General features: G+C 55.8%; 1 protein-coding gene across 5 annotated transcripts; it reads right to left on the bottom strand.

The window, feature by feature from the left end:
- Positions 1 to 7,725: 7,725 nt before the first annotated feature.
- Positions 7,726 to 21,204, bottom strand: MTG2 (mitochondrial ribosome associated GTPase 2). Of its 5 annotated transcripts, none has more exons than XM_040638553.1 (8): positions 21,180 to 21,204; positions 18,572 to 18,638; positions 13,142 to 13,321; positions 11,474 to 11,621; positions 10,783 to 10,898; positions 10,037 to 10,255; positions 9,667 to 9,805; positions 7,726 to 8,976 (listed from the first exon to the last, which is right to left on the bottom strand). In XM_040638553.1, exons 3-8 carry the CDS (start codon positions 13,313 to 13,315, stop codon positions 8,603 to 8,605), a joined length of 1,170 nt encoding a protein of 389 aa, XP_040494487.1. In that variant the 5' UTR covers positions 13,316 to 13,321; positions 18,572 to 18,638; positions 21,180 to 21,204; the 3' UTR covers positions 7,726 to 8,602. The 5 variants fall into 5 exon arrangements, with proteins under 5 accessions (XP_040494487.1, XP_040494486.1, XP_040494488.1 ...); XM_040638552.1 differs by lacking the exons at positions 18,572 to 18,638; positions 21,180 to 21,204 and adding exons at positions 11,699 to 11,706; positions 13,469 to 13,610; XM_040638554.1 differs by lacking the exon at positions 18,572 to 18,638 and having other exon boundaries at positions 21,180 to 21,198.
- Positions 21,205 to 21,210: the final 6 nt, after the last annotated feature.

The following is a 21,210-nucleotide window of genomic DNA, read 5'->3' as shown; positions in this document are numbered from 1 at the left end:
CTGCTCTGCTGTACACGAGGAGCTGAGCAAGTCACCCCCGCTGAGCCAGCGAGTAGGGCAGAGAAGGGAGAAGGGGCAAGGTGGGCTGTCGAGTTGGAAGTCCCAATGCCCAACTGCCCAGGTCAGGTAGGAGGTCGGGGCAAGGGGACTGACCCAGCCTGCCCGGCGGATCTGTGCGGAGGCTGGGACTGAAGCCAGGAGTCCTACGGGAACACCTAGCCCTCTCTCCTGCCTGTCCCAGGGATGGCTGGCACGGTGGCCTCCCGGGCTGTCCCCTCCGAGGCTGCCCCTCCCTGGAGGGAGCACAGCTGGTGCGGCCAAGGCAGAGGGAAGACTCTTCAAAAGCTGGGAAGACGTTGCTTCCTGGTGCTGTTGTCTGAGCGCCTGGATCCAGCCTTGCCTAAAGCTAGCGCCCGGACTCTCGGGTTCATGACCACCAGACACCCTTTTCTTCTACAGCTGACACAAGGCGGGACTTTGCAACGTGACGGAAAGTGTCCTGTCCGGCCGTATTTGGCCCAGGCCGGCATCCCTCTGTCTTGGGGGCAACGGGTCATTCCTGCCCATGGGAGGCCTGTGTCTCTGATTAATAAAAAATAGGGAAGTGAGTTAATTACTTAGTAACATGATAATTAGTTGTTTGTAATGTTATGGGTAGGAAAGCAACCTTTCAACACAGTGATCAGACTCTGAGGGTAGAAAAGTAGGGGGCTGAGGCCACCTGCCTGTGACGTCCTTCTCGTCCACGGGGTGCCATGCAGGGACCTGACCCGGCCCTCTGCTTGCCTTACATCTATTCACCAGGGCACCCCGGACGGCACTCAGCATCCTGCCCCCAGGGAAGCAGGCAGCTCGCTGTGAAATCTGTCTGATAGGACTTTCTCAGACGGGCACAAACATGCAGGAGCACCCCTTGCAGACCCCGTGGCCGCCCGCAGCCGGGGCAGAGCCACAGTCTGCACGCACCGCGTGCTCCCCTCCACACGCCACACCCGCGGTCAGGTGTCAGTGATGAACCGGGCACAGCGAGGGCGTGTCCGTAACCACCGATGACACGAGACAGCTGTCCCGATGTGAGGCGATCAGAGTGGTGTGAATGTGGCCTCTGGCTCTGAAAACACCTTCTTGTCCTGTGTCCTGTGCTCACCCTCCTGTGACGGTGGGATGGAGTGACGTGAGCGACGTGGGCGGAGACGCAGCAGGAGGGTGCACCTGACCTTCTGGCCGTGCGTCAACGGGACCCCGTCACGGAGTCCACGGGTGACGGGGCACGGCTGTCTCCTTCAAAAGAAAAGGAGAAGGGAGAAAGGAGAAGACACTTTTGGGTGTAAGGAGAGGAGGTGGTGAACGGCACTGGGCTGAAAACGCATCTATGACACTGCAAACTCACACCCGTCTCCAAATTCAAACATGACACATTTCGTGATCTTTAAATGCTTCCCCTTCAGATGATGATGATCTTCGGAGAGTCCAGCAAACGCTGGCTCCTGGCTAAGGTGTGGGGGCTGGGCCCACTCAGTGGGTGGGGAGGCGCCTGCCTTCTGCCCTCCGTCCTAGGCCGCAGCCTGGGCTGGTTCCCCAGCTTGGCAGAACCACATACTTCTGGGAGGCCAGGACGGGGGCAGGTGGGCCCGCTGTTTCCTCACTGGCCCCTCCCCGGGGCTCCCAGGGCCCATCAGCTTTCTTTGTCAGCTGAGGCTCGGCTTTGTCCCAGTCCCACCAATCCGTTAATTCATACTAAAGTGTGATGGACTAACTCTTCCAGGGAAAATGGAGATTTACATTTTAACAGAAAGCAATCTTTAAGTCCAGGTGAGTCATATCCTAATGCAGGTATTTCAGAGAGGAGCATGTAGTGACTGGCCCAAGTGAACTTTTCTGAGCTCCTGCTACCTGCTGAGCCTTGAACTACACACTGACTTCACCAAGCGTTCCAGGTCTATCCAGCTAGGAGGTCAGAACCCTTGGACGAGGTCCCCCCCCCCGCCCAAAGCGGCACAGTGGTTCTGTGGGAGCCACCAGGGTACGGGGACCTATTGGGGTCACATGGATGTTGCCTGGGGTCAGAATTGGGCCCTTCAAGATGCCCCCTTTGGTCAGCTGTGGACCCCAGACATTCTGCGGTGGTCCCTGTGGGTCAGCTGGTACTGGGGCAGGCCCAGGGTGGCCCCTCAGAGTCGCTTGGGAAGGTACCCACTATCTCTGGGAGGGGTTAGCTGCGGCCGAGGCCACCTCAAGTACACAGGGGCAGCTGGTTGGGAGTGGGCAGCCGGGGCTGTCCTGACACAGGAGGGGTGGGGGTAACCTAGAACATGCCCTTCTGGGGTGAGGCATGGCCCACTGGGGGGATCTGGCCACCCTCCCTACCGGGGCCTCCCCTGGCCTCTGTCAGCTGAGGGCCTGTCCCTGGGGCTGCGAGGGGCTCCCTGAAGGATGTGCCAGGTAGAGGGAGCCCTCCTGACCCCACGGTGGGACAGCAGAGTGCGAGCTTGGCAGGTCTCGGCCAGCGTGGGCAGTGTGGAGGCCAGGAGTGGGGGGGAGGAGCACGAGGTGGGGGTCTGCACCTGCCTCTGGCCCTGGCGACGGGCCTGCAGCCAACCTCCCGCCTGCAAGGGGCTTCCCTCTAGGGGTTGGAAGAAGGCAGTGCCCTTGGTCGGGGGGTGGGGGAGACTGCAGGGTGCCCCTGCTCCCCTGCAGCCCTGGGCCATCCTCTCCCTGGCCTGGCCTGGCCCAGCCCTTCAGCCCTTCAGCCCTCCCTCCAGGCCTCCCCCCCTTGCCACACCCCTTCACTTGGGGCAGACAGATAAAAGGCAGGAGTCCTGTTATCTGGATTTCAGATTCGCAACAAACAACGCTTTCATGGTAGTGTACGGAGTTCTTTGTTGCAGATCTGAAATTCAAATCACATCTGGCAGCCCTGCCTGTCCTTCTCACGGACACAGTGGGGGAGGGGATGTAGGGGAGAGTTCGGCTCTAGGGAGCCACGCAGCTCTATGGAAAGGACTGGGTGGTTGGGTTGGGGGGGCTGGACCCCTGGATGTGCTCCCTGGATTACCCTGGGTGGGCCTGAAATGAACAAGCTTAACACCCCCAGGCCAGGCCAGTGGTGACCCTGCTGTCCTGGGCCTTACTGTCCCCACTGCACAGATGAGGGAACCCGGGTTGGCAGTGGGGATAACACAACCCCCTCCCCTCCGCCTCCAGCAGGGGCGTTACTGCACCCCCAGGGCCGAGAGCCATGGGTACAGTAACAGACCATGGCCAAGGTAGAAATCAGTGATTTCCTGGCCCTGGGGGAAATATTGGTACCCATCGATTTTTTGCAAAGACTTTCTCTCTAAGGAACCAAGTGATCACAAGCCGGAGACTACCCAAGCACCCCATCTGTGGCCCCCGTGGCCCCCAGGCAGCCCTGGCTGTGCCCTGTGAGTTTGGGGGCCTGTGGATTGTGGGATCACAAGGTACCGTGTGGGCAAGGTCACTGTGACTCCCCTAAGCCTGTGTGGCACTGCGAACACCGGGCCAGGTGGCCAGGGGGCCCTGTCCCATCCAGCTTTCTCGATACAGCTCTTCCAGAAGCAGCCTTGGGTGGCACTGACCATCTGAGCCCACGTGGCAGTAATGAGAATATGAACGCCGTCGGCAGCGGACGGGGGCGTGCCCAGAGGACCCCCTGCATGGACCCATTTACCCTCACGGTGTGCGTGCAGGCGTCCTGGATTCGGGAAGGACATTCCCTGCAGAAGCCTGGCGCCAAGGGGTGTGCGGGCTGCGAACTGATTCGTTATGTCTTCTTTTAACCTTACGTGCGTCTGCTTTTAACAAGCATTTATCAGGCGTGCCAGGCATGGTGACAGTCCCAGATTCCCAGATACACAGAGGGGACAACGCAGGTCTGATCCTGTGGTCTCCACAGAGTTGGGCTGAGAGCAGTGGCTTTTCCAGTCCTTTCTGTTTTTCTTTCCCTTTTGAGGTTGCTGCGGATTCATATGCAACTGCAGAACCAACGCAGAGATCACACATGCCCTTCAACCGGTCTCCCCGCGAGCGCTGTGCAGAGCGGCCGGGTGGGACCACACCAGGACGTGGGCACGCTGCGATCCATGCTCAGACTCCCGTCACCTGCACTCACGTGCGTGTGAGTGTGCAGTGACGCCTGTGGGGGGGTGGGGCTGAGTTAATTCTGTTACTGTGGTCAAATACGCATCAAACGGACCCTTTTACCAATTTCTAGGCGTGCGGTTCGGTGACACCAAGCACACTCACGTCGTGCACCGGTCACTGCCAACCAGCTCCACAACTTTTTTTTTTTAAAGATTTTTATTTATTTATTTGACAGAGAGAGAAACACAGCCAGCGAGAGAGGGAACACAGCAGGGGGAGTGGGAGAGGAAGAAGCAGGCTCCCAGCAGGGAGCCCGATGTGGGGCTCGATCCCAGGACTTTGGGATCACGCCCTGAGCTGAAGGCAGACACTTAACGACTGAGCCACCCAGGCGCCCCCGCAGCTTCTTCATTTTCCCAAACTGAAGTCTGTCACCCGTTAAACATTCAGTTCTTGGGGATCTTACCACCTGTGTAGATTTGTGAGGCCACAGTCGAGGCAGGACAGCTGTCACCAGGGCCCAGTGCCAGCCTTAGAGCCCTGAGCACCAGCGGCCAGGCCCCACCTCCACGGGGCTTCAGGAGCGCCATCGAAGTGCAACCCTGCAAGGGGCCTTGGGTGCAGGGTGCCACATGTCCCTGGGCAGGGCTTTCCACTCGGTCGTCTTCAGTCGCAGGCCCCGACACGTGCACGTGTGTCTACCTGAACTAACGTCCGCCCAGCATCTGTGCCCTTGTGCCCCTGGGCGCTGGCGCCGGCCCAGCCGTGAGACGCAGCCCAGACCAAAGATGTATCTGTTGTCAAGCAAGCTACGTGGGGGCAGGAGTGGCTGCACAACGCCAGGCGGCCACACAAGCGGAGACACACTGGCAAGGCCCATGGTGGGCCCCATGTGGGAGGGCTGGCTTTGGTCAGGTGGATGGAAGGCCTCCCCGGTTTCGTGAAGGATGTTTATCTGGGGAAGGGCGTTGGGATCGCAGGGCGCAGCACCACGACAGCCAGCATCAGGGCTGTTCTTAGTGTGGCCGGGCCAGGGGAGGGTGGTGGCTTTGCTCTGAGGCGGAGGGGGGCCGAGCGGGGCTGGAGGGAGGATCCTTGATGTGCGGGGAAGAGGAAGGGACCTGGGCACATGAAACGTACAAAACCTCAGAATGGGGGCTCCTGGGTGGCGCAGTCGTTAAGCGTCTGCCTTCGGCTCAGGGTGTGATCCCAGCATTATGGGATCGAGCCCCCACATCAGGCTCCTTCGCTGGAAGCCTGCTTCTTCCTCTCCCACTCCCCCTGCTTGTGTTCCCTCTCTGTCTGGCTGTCTCTCTCTGTCAAATCAATAAATAAAACCTTAAAAAAAAAAAAAAAGGGTGCTCTACTGGTGTAACTGGCACCACCCCCTCCCCAACTCCCATACACAGGAACCTCAGGATAGGACCATATTTGGAAATAGGGTCTTTGCAGATGGAATTAAAGATCTCAAAATGAGGTCATCCTGGCTTAGCATGGGCCTTAAGTCCAATGACTGGTGTCCTTGTAAGATGAGTGGACACAAACACACAGAGGAGGAGCCACGGGACCACGGAGGCAGACTGGAGGGATCCTGGCCTGGGACCCCTGGGAGCTGGGCAGCCAGAGGTTTCGACCCTAAGCCTCCAGAGGCGGCACAGCCCTGCCCACACCTCGATGTGGGGCTTCCGGCTTCCAGAGCTGAGACACCATGAGGTTCTGTTGTTTCGAGCCCCCCAGTGTGTGGCCTTCATCATGGCAACCTGAGTGGACGAACAGTTTCAAGCAGACACAGTGCCCCCAGCCCGTTCCCGGGATGGCGCCGGGGCCTCTGAGGAGGGTGCTCGTGTCTGGGTGGAGCAGCAGCTCTGCTCCAGGCCCCACCGCATCTGGGCTGCCTGCCACGGAGCCCACGGGCCGTTATCCCACTATGGCCGAGCCAGGTGCGCCGGGGGCTCCAGACCTGAGCAGAAGCCCCCCCGCCCCCGAGATCAGCATCTCGAGGCACCTGGACGGAGAAGCCCCACGGATGGCTTGTTCTGCACCCAAGCAACACACCAGTGTGCACTCCAGTCCCACAAGCCACTCCACGTTCCCGGCGTGAAGCAACCAGTGTGTGGCTCAGGCCCATGAATGCGGGCCGTGGGTGGCTTGTTTTTTGCCTCAGTGGTGCCTGTTGCCCGCCAGCACGGGCTTGGTCACATGCAGGGCGCTGGCAGGGTTGAGAGGGCCCAGTTCCCACATTCTGCGGGTCAGCCCAAGCTGATGGCAGGGACGGACCCCACCTTTCACAGGACAGGGCAGGCCAGGCAGCAGAGCTGGGGTCATCTGCGGTCACACAACCGTGTTGTCCGGCCTTCTGCTTGCTGCCATATTCACACGTGCTTTCACGTTCTCTTTCCAGCTCAGGGTGGGCGGCACGCCCATTTTGCCAGGGCTTGACTGCACCTGGAAACGGGGGTGCAGCCACTCCTACTGGGAGCCCTACCAGCACGCTAGGAAAGGCACAAGGAGGGGCTGAGCCTCTACAAAGACAAAGGGAGGCCACCAGGGCAGGGCGAACCTCTCGGGTGGGGTGGGGACAGGGCCAAGGGCGGGGCTGAATGCACCCCAGGCACCCCGTGCACCCTCAGGAGCCGTGCAGGAGCCTGGAGGTTTGTTCCTGGAGCAAGTGGGTGCAGGAGCTCTGGAGATGGGGGTGCCAGGCCTTAGGGAAATGCATCGTGCAGCTCAGGCCCCCATCTTCAGACCCGCTTCCAGAAAGGCCATGAGGAACCAGGTGACAGCCACCTCAACAGCAGGGAGTAAAGCAAGGGGGAGACACCGGGGAGCAGGCTGCATGGGCCACATGGGCACGGGAGACTGGAGGGCACAGGGGAGGAAACGCCCACTGGAGCTGAAGCGTCTGCGAGATGGAACCAACAGGGAGGGACAGACGTCGGGACAGAAACAAATATCCAGGAGTGGAGAGAAGCCGAGGCAAGTAGACCCAGGGAAGAAGTCGGCTCCAAGAAAAGTGAGGGGCTGGACAAGGGAAAGTGCACCACACGCCACAGCACCTGCCCTACTGCCTGACGTGCGGGTCCCCACAGTCAGCGTGGTGGCGAGCGCGCGGAGTCCCTGACCCACGGAGCGGTGTCAGCAGGGGGTGCCCCAAATCGATACACGAAGCAAAGGCTGAACAGCGTGGAGGCCCAGGTGGTGCCTGGGGACAGGGCTGGAGCAGCAGCCGCGGTGGGGCTGGAGGGGAGGGGAGGCGGCACGGGGGCCTCTGCCGCTGAGCGAGTCTTCCCGCCAGCCACGTGCCTTTTACTAAAAGAAACAACGTGTACACACCTTTCTTCACTCCATAAATATTTACCAGCGTCTCTGCTGGGTCAGGTCCTGAGGCTGCACAGGCGAGCGCAAGACAGACGCAGGGAGGCCCCCGGTGTCGCCCCTGCACACAGCACCCATGCGGGGGCCCAGCCAGAGATGAAAGGCCACGATCATTAACGCAGCTGCACAAAACCCTTTGTGGTGGCCCCAGAGAGAGCAAAGAGATTGCAAAACCCATCTCTGGTTTCCAGAACACAAGGACCTCGGAAATTATAAGACATTAAAATAAAGCTTCAGGCAAAGGACTCTTGTTCCAGCTGCAGACTTGATGGCAGATCAAAACAGAATTGCTCCTGAAAGCTCAGGCGCGAGGCTTCCGTCTGAGGCAGGCCTGGCCCCCAGCGCCCCGGCGCCCGCGGCCAGGACCCCGGGGCGAATCCCCAAAGGCCCCAGGGACCCTTCCCCTGATGACTCCTGGTCCCCAACCGCTTCGTCCCTTAAGGGCCCCCAGGGACATGCCCGAAGCCTCAGACTTTACGTGGGGGCACAAGTCTGCACCCTCAGTTAATAACCCGCATGCTGCCGGAGTCAGAAACAGCGAGGCCCGGGTCGGATATTGGGTGCATTCAGTCGTGAAGCAAACGGCTCCCGCGGGGCGCAGCACAGTCTGGGAACAATAGGGGAGGCATCGCCCCTACTGCGTTTCTCAGACGGGGACATCTGAGAAGAGCCTTGCAGCTGTGAACGCTCCCTGTCCCCACGCCCTCATGTCCCCTCCGTAGGGTGGGCCAGCCTCTGGGACCGTGGCTGCTGCTGAAGGTGACAATGTCAGCGCTCCGGAGTCTGTGCCTCCCGCTCGGGGTCCCAAGCGCAGATTCCGACGTGGCTCACCCAAGTCGGGCGGCTCAGCACATCTGATGGCCGCGGGGTCCTGGCCCATCAGGGGTGCTCGTGAAGGGTGGGGAGCCCACCTCAGCCCATTAGCATGCTGGCGGATGCGGAGCTACCGGGGAGCAGCTGGTCAGGAGGCACGCACGTCCAAGGTCCCGGCTCGGCGGCTGGAGGGCGAGCGCCAGACGGCAGGAGGCAGAGTGGCCACGCTGCCGATTCTTCAAGGCTGCTTTCTCGTCTCTGCCCAGAGCCGGGGACGTTCGGGTCGTCATCCTTGGGGGGCGGCCCGCTGCTACCACCTGAGCTCGGCCGCCACGTGCTGGCCGTGGAGCTCCTGCAGGTGCAGCAGCAGCTCCTCCAAGTTCTCCCCGGTTGCCGCCGACAGCGCGATGACGCTCCGGCCCAGGCGGGCCCGCAGCGGGGGCAGAGCGGCTCTGGCCTGAGGGAGGTCGATCTTATTCGCTACGATCACATGGGGTCGTTCGGACAGGCCGGCTTCGTACTTCTCCAGCTCGGACTTCAGGTCCTCCACCTGAGTCCACGGCTCTGGCTCTGAAAGATCCACGATGAACAAGAGGAAGCGGCAGCGCTCGATGTGTCTGAGGAAGGTGCTCCCCAGGCCCCGGTTCTGGTGTGCGCCCCGGACGATGCCTGGGATGTCAGCCACTGCAGGGGAGACAGAGCAGAGGGGCTGGGAGGGCAGGCCTGGCTCCCTGTGGGCCACGTGTGCCGAGCCCCGAGACTTGCAAGGAGCGCCTTGGAAGGCATGCCGTCAGGCCACCCGCCACCCCAGGCACTTCTGCTCTCGGCTCTGCAGAGGTTCTGAAGGGTGTGGGTGACGGGCTTGCTGGCCGGCCGGCCTAATGAGGAGTATTTAACACAGGCCGGCCTCTGGCTTTAAAAATGATTCACAAAAGGGGAAAATGACTTCCTGTAAACTTAAGGATTGGATTACTGATGGAAATTATTACAGAATACTCTGCAAATATAAAGCGCTATACGAGTTGCATCAGCAGCAGGCTTACTATTTTTAATGGGTACATTATCTTCTGGAAAAAGTTTTCTTCTCTCAAAATGGTACAGGGAAGCTTTTCAAGTCACATGTCGTCCCCACGACGGAGGCTGGGAGAGGGAGAAGACCAGAGGAGGCAGGACTTCTCAGGTTTGAATCATCGGTTCCTGAACCCAGCCAACAAGAGGCCTGGGGCGGGGAGCGCGTCTAGAACCTAATTTTGATAGAAAACTACAACTGTTTAAATGAGGAAAGATAATGCTCCCTTTTGGGTTCAGGAAGCTCTGCGACAGTCATGTAATTCCTGTTCTGACGCCGTCTCAGGCCGGCCTTGGAAGTTCTACCTGCTATCTGCTGGTGGTCCTCACAGTGAACAATCCCAACGTGGGGCTTTAAGGTGGTGAACGGGTAGGAAGCCACAGCAGGTCTTGCGTTCGAAATGGCCCGGAGAAGCGAGGACTTCCCTGCATTGGGGAACCCAACCTGGAGGAAAGTTGAACACGCCTTGTCACCTCAGGGCGCCTGTGTCTGGCTGAGGTCGGGGAGCAGCGACACGTGAGAGCATGGGCTCCCGAGTGCGCACGCAGGGGCCTCCCTGGGAGGAGCGGTGCCGCCAAGCTATTGCTCATGTCCGGGCACGCTCCAGCACCAGGGCTGTATTTCCTTTAGCTCTGCTGTAAAAATGCCACTTCCTCCCCCTCCAATGATACCCACCATCCCAGCGTGGGCCACTGTCTTGAGCTCCAGGAAGAGGACACGCTGCTGACCGGGCTCTCCGGGGGTGCAAGTCACAGGTGCGCGGTTATCATTGGCCAGGAAAAAGCGGTTACCTTTTCCTCCTGCCCCGCCCAGAGCAGCGATGTACTCATCGCCTGGGCACGACAGGTCAGCCACGACTTCCTTTCCCTCCTTCACTAATGTGCCCACAGGGACCTGAAAATAATAAAGTGCTTATAGGAGAGTAGACATGTGGAGCGGAGTGGACCCAGTTCTTGCTTGTATCCATGTCTGGAAGAAGGGCACGTAGCAGAGGGGAGGGGGCACCACTAGGCTCCCCCTTCACAGACCCACGAAGCACCAGGAAAAAGGTCCCAGCCTTCAAAGGGACTTTATGGGGCTCTGACACCCCCTGCAAACTGCATCAATGGCTTTTTCAAATAGTGTTTTTCAAACATGAGGGTGGATGGAAGCATTTGGAAAATACTTGGATAATCTGAGAGGAGTAGTCTCCACTTCCAGAGATGCCCTGGGAGGGTTAGGACTCAGGAACAGTGGGCCCCTGGGGTCCCACTTTTTAAATACAATTATTTCATGATTTTTGAACAGGTCATACATGCACACAGGATAAAAGGAGGCCCAAGTGTCCCCCCGGGGCTTTGCTTCACGGAGGGCGGCTGCATGGCCAAGCCAGGGGGGCCCTGGGAAACAGGCATGGGTGGGCTCTGCAGCCTTCGGCTCACCCGGACGTAGAGGAGGGTGCCGCTGCGCCCAGAGCAGTTCTTCCTGCCGCCGGCCTCTCCGTGGGCACCCTGGTACCGCGACAGCACTGAGGACAGCGACTTGACTTGCTGGTCAGCTACGAGTTAGAGCAAGGACCTTCACCTTCTTTGGGTTAAAAGCAGAACCGTCTGTGCTCTGTCCATTTAAGGACATGGGGAGCACACAGGGAAACACGGCGTTAAGTCACAGCACAAGTGACTCAACTGGCAATGTGATTTTTTAGAAAGCAAAATTCTCATTTTAAGAAAATACAATTTCTGAAAAAGTCAAACTTACCCACAATGTCATCATCAGTGTAACAGTAGTTCTACTTTCTCGTGTCGTGACTGCTGACTACGTTTGTGCGTTTACCCAGCACTCGTGCCCCAGCGCGCAGGGAGAGTGACACAGACCCGCCCTTTGCACCCCAGCCGAGAACGCTAGAGTCTCTGAGCGTAAACGAGCTTGTGTTCCGAAATTGAACAAAACCCACCACTGAAGTTGGTTTAGGGGCGTTATTTAAATGTGAACATCCACACAATTTAATAAAAATGATGTCCATCCATTGATTTTTGAATTCAAATTCCCATGAGGATGAGAAGAGGGAAAGCCCCTGCCCCAAAGGCAAGCAGACACAGCACTCCTCCCCCTGTGGCCCCTCACAGCACATGCCTCTGAGGATGACGTGGCCACCGCTGCCTCCGTCACCACCGTCGGGGCCTCCGAACTCCTTCCGGGGCTCACTGTGGAAGCAGCTCACCCCGTCGCCTCCACGGCCCCCGCAGACAAGTACTCGGCGATGGTCCACAAAATGCCTCTTCTGCAGAGAGCACAGCAAGCCTGGTCGTTACCCGCGCTGCAGTCCGTTCAGGGACCAAGCAGCCCTCTGAAACGTACCTCTGTATCTAGGACAGGTTTTAAAACGAGAAGTTAATGATATGAAATTGCTAATCTCGCCTACGATGCAAGTGTAAGAAAGAGTTCCCACAAGTCACTACTATTTGTAGGCAAACATCAGTCAACAAGCTGGACGTGAAAAGTGGTCAGTGTGGAACACATGCTTGGATAAGAAAGGCAACCTAAAGAAAACAGGAGCTGTTTAGGAAACGCTCCTTAAATAAAGCATCTTTCCATCTTTTCTCAAATAGAAACACGTTACTGAAATACCCGGTCTTCGCTCCTGGGAAGATGCAATAACGAACGGGAGTCCTTGGTGGGCTCTCAGCTCCCGACTCGGGAACCGACTGAAGAGGGCTGTGTTCACAACAGCAGTGCAGACAGAGCTCCTGGTCTCGGAGGAAGTTGCTCTCGGGGCCCCTCAGGGAGGCACACTTCTAGCTATAGAATAAGGACTGACTAACTAGGTTCACATTTAATAAACATGAGCTCATTGTCCAAGAAGTCAGCTCTCCGAGGCGCCAGGGTTCCAGGGGCCGGGGTGCGACCGCTACCAAGGAGCCCGCCCACCTGCCGCACGTGTGGGCATGGGCAGCTCCTCTGGCAGGACCCAGTGCGGCTGCATTTCTATCCACTACTCCATGAGCAGATCTTTTTTTCTTTTTAAATACATAAGTATTTCAAGATTCTCTGGCACCACCACATGGAAAAACCATGAATTACTATTTCAAAAACTCAATGTCTAATTTTGCTATATGCCAACACCATAGACATTAGCCTGATGGGAAAAAAGCACAACTGCTGAGCATCCTAGGGAAGGAAAAACTTGGATTAAATTTTTACCCTTTGGGGGAGACAAGACCCCCATGGAACACTAAGCTGTGTGGCTGGCAAACACCGTTGCAATGAGCAGTGATGTGTCCACAGGGAGACACTGTTTGCCCTGATAATGTTTATCTGGATACCCCCCTTTCCCATTTAGGAGAAAGTGAAGTGGGTCATAAACACTTATTTTCTTGAATTTAATCAAAGATCATTCATGTTTTCAATACAAGGTTTTGATAAACAGAACAAAAACCAAGTAAGGCTAAAAGAACTATGAAATTAAAGGCCTAGCCCCTCCCCTCCCTGGATGTTTAAATTAACAAATATTCATAAATACTTAAGAATGTACCCAGCCCACGCACTGTTCCAGCTGAAGGGAAGGAACGAGGTTGGTGCTTCTGGTGCACCCACGGTGCCCTCCCTGGTCTTCGCAGGGGTCACAAGCTCTGGGGGCTCAGTGCACACGGGCCCTCGTCCCATTCCATTGCTTTGAGGAAGCTACACATGTCCCTTCCATCACACACTCAGAATGAATGAACAGAGTACTGTTCAAAACAACACCCTGTGCCTTCTGAGGCGGAAATGTGGACAGGTGTCCTTCAAGGTCAGAAACCTCACCAGTTTTTTCTCGGAGAGCAGTTTTTTCCTGGGGGGTTCCTGGTACTTGGCGCGGTCCGCACAGCTGGCTGAGCACAGCCTGGGAGAAGCAGGCCACAGCCAGACCCGAGTCCAGCGCCCCACGATCCCAAGCACAGTCCGAGGTCCTACGGAGAGAAGCCTCGAAGGCACCATGGCTCCCTAACAAAAACCAAATAGGCAAAATCAGACACTTGGTTTAAACCTGCAGCCAAACAGAAACTGCAGGACAGGGCCTGTGCACAGCACCGTCCCCAGCTGTGACGCTGAAAGACAGACAGACTGCGGACGAGGAACTCCGTTGCTCACCACTTCCAGCTCCGAGCCAGCAAGGCTCACCCGCCCTCATCAGCCTCCGTGTCACCTGGGAGCAAGATGTGCGAACAGAAAATCTAAACCGCTAAAATTCCTCTAACGCTGGATGTATGCTCTTCTGTGGGTTTTCAAATATCTGATCAACAAAAACATTAACAAGAAAATCTGAGCCTCAAATAAAAAGTTCTTAAAAATAAAACACCCAATTACTCAAGTGTTGGTGGGTTAGTTTGTGCCATTTAAAACTAGTCCAAATGGAAGGCGGTGAGAATACTGCGTATGGAGTGTGGTGGTGGTGTCCCCTTTGCCTCTCGTCCCCAGTGTGAGCCGGGGGCACCCTTCCGTGTGCGGCCCCCCTCTGCACGTCCATCAAAGGGACAGGGCTGGGAGGACAGGGCCAGCTCATCCCCATGAACAGGTCGCCCACATGCACGCTGAGTCAACATGAGCCACTTCTCCTTAACTAGGAGCTGTCATACCGTTACCTGTTCATTCAACAGCCCGTAACGGCTACGCTTCCTGTAGGCGCCAAGGGCAGACGGGAGGCGGTCTGGGACCTGGCCCTCCGGGGGGTGACACCCCTTCTCCCTTTGCTGTGAGCGCCTGATACCCACCCACTCTCAGATGTCCCCACTGTGTGGGCACACATGTGCCCCAAAAAAGGAAACTAGGTAGGCTTTCCTCCCATTTCTAGATGTGAAATGTATTTGCAGGTAGGAATATAAATGTACACGTTTTAAAAAATCATAATAAAGCCACCACGTGTGTAACACAGGAGAAAAAACAGAATTCGCTTTTTCCTTAGAAGTCCCTCATGTGTGCCTCCCATCCCACATCCTGTGCTCTGCCTGGACGGGAAACATCCTTTGTGGGAATTTTTCTCTTAGCAAGGCACTAAAAAGTCTTGCTTCTCATTTGGAAACCGTCGCAGTTACAGAAAAGCCAGAGTATGCAGTGAAGGACTCTCTTCTTCCCAAATCACCTGCAGGGAAGCTGCCAACCTGACTCCCCATGCCCCACCCCGGAACAGCCCACATGTGCTCCCTGCGCCCAAGAGTGTCGCCTACGGAGCCAGGTGACTTCTGCAAGCAGGCCACCAACCACGCTCACAGCCCCTCCACGTGGCCCTTCAGTCTCCTTAGCCTGGAACGTTCTTCAGCCTTTCCTTGGCTCTCGTGCCCGTGACACCTACAAGGCCACAGGCCAGGCGTCTTGCAGCACGTCTGTGTCCCCATTTGACTGACGGCCGCTCCCCTCAAGACAAGAGTGTCCCACAAGCCCTGCAGAGGGCTGGGTTCCTTTGGTCCCTTCTTGCCGCGCTCCGAGCTGCAGCCCTCGGCGCGTCCCTGCGGCTTCCCCCTTCCCCATGAGCTTCCCATTTATTCATTCTCATGGGCTCGTGCTTATTTTATTCAACGAGCCCCACTCTGTTATCTATTTTTGATGTTCAAATGGTCTCCAGTTTGGCCAGAGGCAGCCCATCAATCTCAGAGCACTTCCCTGCTTTGTGGCAAAATGTTCCAGGCTCACTTTGTACTCTCCCCAGGCGACCCTGAGATCAGCCTTTACTCAAAAAGCCCTAGCTGCTCTGGGTGGAGAATGGGATTCAGAAGCCCCTCTGCACGCTGGGCACGCTCTGGCCTCCGGGGCTGTCGCCGCTTGCAGGCTCAGTGGGGACCCAGAGAGCAGACAAAGGTACCCACACCCACACACAACGTTCACCCCCGCAGTCACTGCTACGCCTGTCCACCCACAGCTAGAGAGCAGCATCTTTGGAAAACCATGAGTTCACACCTATGTGCCCAATTCCACACCACAGGATTCATGCTAATTTTCTCTTTCTGTCGTGACAACCCCATTCTGACTGCCAGAGCCCTGGCTTCCACCATCTTTGACGTGTTTGTCTACTGGCTCAGCCCCCACAGTAGCCAAACCCTCCTCCACACAGGTGCTCTCTCCCCACCGCCATGCCAGGTTGCCCCTCTGTGGGGATACCCTCCTGTTAATCTTTCTGCAAATGCACTGTTTTTAAAGTACACTTTTGTCTGGGAATGATTTTATTTATTTTGGGAGAGAGAGAGAGGGTGCACATGTGTGCGTGTGGAGTGCGATGCTGGACTTGATCTCAAGACCCCGAGATCATGACCTGAGCCAAAACCAAGAGCCAGATGCTTACCCGACTGAGCCACTCAGGAGCCCCTATTCGGGAATGATTTTAGATTTACAAAAAAGGTGAAAGATATTCCCATATACCTCTTAGCCAGTTTCCCCTAATACCAGCATCTTACATGACCTGCGTACGTTTGTCAAAATTAAAAAATCAGCTTTGATACCTTCACTAAACTCTAGATGGCATTTGAATTTCACCAGTTTTCCCACTCACATCTCCTTCTTTTTTCCAGAGCCAGATCCAGGATTCCACATTGCATTAAGCCATCCCGGAATGCTGTCTTTAAAGTCCTAAAAGAGCCCTGTGCCCAGCATCACACACCTGGTGAGAATACCCTTCAGGAGGGGAGGTGAAATAACACAAGCTCAGATGGTAGAAAAGCAGACGTCACCACCAGTCTACCTGCTCTATAAGAAATGCTCAAGAAAGTTCTTCAGGTGAAGAAAAATGGCACCAGAGGGAAACCCAGATCTTGAGAAATGAGGGCAGCAACGGAAATGGTAAATGACAAGACTACCTGTTTTCCTTGTAAGAGTTTATTTTTTTATTTTTATTTTTTAGTGTTTTTTCGAGAGGGGGTGGGTTGGGGGACAAGCAGGGAGGAGGGTCAGAGAGAGAGGGAGAAGCAGACTCTGCTGAGCAGGGAGCCCGACATGGAACTTGATCCCAGGACCCTGAGATCATGATGTGAGCCGAAGGAAGACGCCTAACGACTGAGCCACCCAGGCGCCCCATAAGAGTTTACTTTTCTAAAGACTTATTTACGACAGAGAGAGCATGCACGGGGGCAGAAGGAGAGAGAGAATCTCAAGCAGACTCCCCGTTGAGTGCAGAGCCTGATATGGGGCCCAATCCTATGACCCTGAGATCACGACCTGAGCCAAAATCAAGAGTCGGATGCTTAACCAACTGAGCCACCCAGGCGGCCCAAGAGTTTTTAAATATGTAAGATTATAGCAAGAAAGAATGATTTATAATACTGCCCAATGGGTCTTCAATCAGGCACAGATCCTACACGTGAAAATGTAAGATCAGGAGGGATTGAAGGGACTGCGTGAGTGCGAGCGGCCTCCATTTCCGTGAAGTGGCGAGGTCTCAGCGCTAAGCAGGCGAGGACAGGCCCGGGGGGCGGGTGCACCGTAAGCCCTAGAGCAGCCACCGCCACGCAACACAGAGACAGCCAGAGAGCCAAGGAACAGGTGCCAGGGGACGCTTGGAAACCACTCCAGCAATTCAGAAGGACGGGGTAAGAGAACACTGAAGACGGGACAAACAGAAAACGAACAGTCCAATAGCGCAGTCTAACCCAACCAGGCAGGGAAGACATCTGAGAGCGACACGACGGCAGCGCATCAGGAAGACCGGCAGCCACACATGCGCACGATGGCCACTTCAAGTACATCAAGCAAAATCCGACAGAATTAAAGGGAGAAACAGACCACTCCACAAGGACAGGAGGGGATTTCAGTGCCGCTCTCTCAGGAAGTGATGAGAAAGTAGCTGAAAGCCAAACAAGCAAACAACCAAAAGCACTGAAGATGCAGAAAGTCTGAACAATCTTACCCACAGTACGGAGCTGACACAGACAGAACATTATGCCCATTCGTGCGGAGCTCGTGTCGCTGCCGGGTGCGAGGACGGGCATCCCAGAGAGTGTCCTCTAACTACGACAGGACTGCAGGAGGTAAGGATCAAGATCCTAAGAAAACCCCAACCACACGGAAATGAAGCAACTCTGTTCTAAGCAAGCCAGTAGGTAGACGACGACCTCAAACAAGAAACTAGAGAATACCCTCAACAGCACGGTGAGGGGAGCACAACGTGCCACAGCTCCCGGGACCCTCGGGCTCTGAGTGCTCACACTGGGAAGGAAGGAAGACCTAAACTCAGGGAGCTGAGATCAGGAGACCAGAAAGCGAAGAGCAAAGCAGAAGAAAGGAAATAATAAAGAGGAGAAATAAACAGGACCAACCAGAGACGGAAGACTCACTGGAAAGATACACAGAGCCGACAAACCTCGAGTCAGACTGATGAAGAAAAAGTGAACACAAATTCCCAATGTCAGGAATTTAAAATGGGCTTTCAGAACAAACCTTCTAGATGTGAAAAGGGTAAGAGAACACGATGAACAACTTTTTGCCAACAAATTCAACAACTTACGTGAAATGGACAAATTTCTTGAAAACACAACTTACCAAATAAACACAAGAAATAGAAAATCTAGGGGCGCCTGGGTGGCACAGCGGTTAAGCACCTGCCTTCGGCTCAGGGAGTGATCCCGGCGTTATAGGATCGAGCCCCACATCAGGCTCTTCCGCTATGAGCCTGCTTCTTCCTCTCCCACTCCCCCTACTTGTGTTTTCCCTCTCTCGCTGGCTGTCTCTATCTCTGTCGAATAAATAAATAAAATCTTAAAAAAAAAAAAAAAAAGAAATAGAAAATCTAAACAGCCCTGTATCTACTAAAAAAGTGAAACTTCTTATGAGAGAACACTCCCCAAAAGAAGACTCTGGACTCACACTATTTCCCCCGTAGATTCTAAAGAGCATTCAAGGAAAAAAATAGCAGCAATCTTACAGAAACTTCTTCAGAAAACGGAAGTGAGGTCACTACCCAACTCATTGTATAAGGCCCGTGAGACCCCAAACCAAAACCTGTTATTGCTGACAAAGAAAATCACAGTCCAACAACCCTGGTTGAGCCCATGCCATGCCAGGGCCTAGTAGGAAGACTCCTGGAACACAGGCTTTCTCAGCAGGTCCAACCCCACCTCCCACTGGCAATCACGCACGCCTGGCAAGAGTCAAGAGCCATTCACGATCAGAAAAACGAAATGCTGCGGCAGATGAGAAACAGGCGGGCACATCTTCAAACTGACACAGGGCACCCACAGAAGGCCGACACCGTCACACTACCTGGAGACTGACCTGTTACCCCAAGATGGAGAAAGGACCGCAATGCTCCCCACTTTCATGCAATCCGGTCTTGTAAACACTGCAGTAAGAATTGAAAAAAAAAGGGGGAAGTAGGCAGAAGATATGATTATTTCTACAGAAAATCCCAGGAAAATCTATAAAACAATGATTAAAATGAATAAATGGATGAACCAAGGTTGCAGGTTACAAGTTAATACACAGAAGTCATTTACATTCTTGTACACTCCCAGCAAACCACCACAAAATGAAATTAAGAAAACAATCTCGGGGAGGGGGCTGGGTGGCTCAGTCATTGAGCGTCTGCCTTTGGCTCAGGTCATGATCTCAGGGTCCTGGGATCAAGCCCTGAATCGGGCTTCCTGCTCGGCGGGAGGCCTGCTTCTCCCTCTCCCACTTCCCCTGCTTGTGTTCCCTCTCTCACGCTCTGTCAAATAAATAAAATCTTTAAAAAAAAAAAGTCTCATTTACAGTAAGGAGCATCGCATACAGAAGCTATCTAGAAATAAGTTTAACAATAAACATTCAAGACCTCTACCTTATTACCTGCAAAATGCTGATCTGAGTATTTTCAGGGACTACCTCATTTGGTCCTTGTAACTGTAAAGAAGTACTTTTATTTCCCCCACTCTGCAAATGAGGTGAAGTGACTCACCCGAGGCCTGAGCTATCAGACAGGAGGTGGCAGGAGGAGAGTGTGAAACAAGTAAAGGGAAAGGACAACTCAGCCATCATTGCTATCAGCACACCCACAGCTCAGCCCGCTGCAGAGCCGCGCTGCCCACCCAGCTGCGATGGACACCAGGCACAGGGCACCAGTGACACGAAACCAGAGGAGACCTATCGCACAGAAGGAGCCAGCCAGAGACCTGAGCTCTGAATCCTACCCAACTGGGAGTACTTCCTCCTTCCTGCCCTTCTGTGTATATGGAAAAGCCGGCCGAACACAGGGTGGAGTGACAGGACTCTCCCCCTGCCAAGCAAACAAGCTTGACCTGGATTCACATTGCTGTTTGGTCTGTTTTCCTTCAAATGCCATAGCTGCACTGCCAGCGAGGCAGCCCCTAGCCACATGCTACTAAATTTAAACTCACTAAAAATTTGAAAGTGTAAAAATCCTGTCCCTCAGTTACACAAGCCCGGTTTGTGGCCAGCGGGTCCCATACTGGGTATCACATTTCCACTACTGCAGAAGTCCTATTGGACAGCGCTGGTCTATACGGTGGGAACTCAGAAAAGTGAGCTCAAATTCCTCCTGGGAGCGCCCGTCTACTGGGCCCATTCAGCAGATACGAAGGCCAGAGAGTGGCGAAAGCCCAGGGTCCAGGGTCAAGCGGACTTCATGACTACAGGATGGGGCTTTTAAAAATGCTGGAAAGGGGGTTCCTGGGTGGCTCAGTTGGTTAAGCATCTGATTCTTGATCTCAGCTCAAGTCTTGATCTGAGGGTTGTGAGTTCAAGCCCTGCAACGGGCTCCACGTGGGGTGTGTAAACCTACTTAAAAGTAAATAAATAATAAAAAATAAAAATGCTGGAAAGCACACGACAAGGGCTCCACTGTAGACAATATTTCTTTGTTCTATAAAGTGTTAAGCTCCGTCCTACTGGTCCACAGAAGTTATTATTTGCCAGTAACCTCTCCTACACCTTCTACAGAAATCGTAAAATTTACTCCTTACAACAACCTAGGAGAGGATAAGTGTGTTTGCTTTTGCAGACCGCCTTCCACCCTGCTCGGGTGCAGGAGCCGGCCCTGGAGGGAGGAGCCGGAGGGCTGCCGAGGTCCCTACGAGGTCCCTGCACGGGAGGAGCCGCAACCTCCGCTCCGCATCCGCCGCCACGCAGGGGTGCAAACGACTCCACCATCACCAGCCCCAAGTGGAAGCACCGATCTGTTGTTGGACTGCACGTTCCCTTTTAGGCAGGCCTTCGTCGTGGGACGGTGCCGTCTCACTCCTGACCCTTCCCTTTTTTCTGCACGCCCACTTTAGAGCGGCGCGGGCGACGACTCGGGTCAGATCGCAAGGCCCGCGGGCCTGTCCGGAGGGGCCGCACCCGGGGCCAGAAGCAGAAGTGCAGGCGAGGAGGGTGGGGAGGGAAGCCGCGCTCCGCTTCGCTCCAACACACCTGCCCGCCGACGCCTGCACCTGCGGAACTGGACTCCCGCGCAGCAGAACTGCCCCCCGAGACGCGGCCACAGGACAGGCCGCAGTGACCGTGACAGCCCCGGGCCGCGTCCCTCCGCGTCCGCCGCCGCGCGCGCGAAAGGAGCCGGCCGGGAGCAAGCCCGCCTCGCCCGCACGACGCCGCCGAAAACAAGCCGGCCCGCGGGGCTGCCGTGGCAACAAGACTTTAATTCCGCGCACCGAAAGGCCCCTCAGAACGGGCGCCGCCAGCGCTTACACACCCGCGCGCGGGCCTCCATGCGGCTGCCCCGCCACCTGCGCCGGAGTCCCAGCGCACCTGCGCGGCGGCGCGGGGACCCGGCTCGCCGGCGCCGAGCGCACCGGCTGCGTTCACAGGGCCGCGCCCCGGCCTCCTGCGCGCCCGGCCGCGAAGCCCTCCCGCACCCCCAAGCCGCGGCGCCCACGCCCGCACTCACCGCTTCGGAAGGATACGTCACTTCCGGGGTC

The sequence above is a fragment of the Ursus maritimus genome, unplaced genomic scaffold, assembly GCF_017311325.1.
Source record: "Ursus maritimus isolate PB19 unplaced genomic scaffold, ASM1731132v1 scaffold_22, whole genome shotgun sequence".
Lineage (NCBI taxonomy): Eukaryota > Metazoa > Chordata > Mammalia > Carnivora > Ursidae > Ursus > Ursus maritimus.
This window is presented reverse-complemented; position numbering and strand designations above follow the sequence as displayed.

Excerpts from the sequence above, each read along its gene's own strand:
- MTG2 (XM_040638552.1), bottom strand. The coding sequence starts at position 13,508 with ATGAGGGCGGGTGAGCCTTGCTGGCTCGGAGCTGGAAGTG. Across the intron at positions 13,322-13,468 it reads CTGGCTCGGAGCTGGAAGTG|GGAGCCATGGTGCCTTCGAG; the intron begins GTGAGCAACGGA and ends GGTTTTTGTTAG. Across the intron at positions 10,899-11,473 it reads TGGCCACGTCATCCTCAGAG|CTGACCAGCAAGTCAAGTCG; the intron begins GCATGTGCTGTG and ends TCTAACTCGTAG.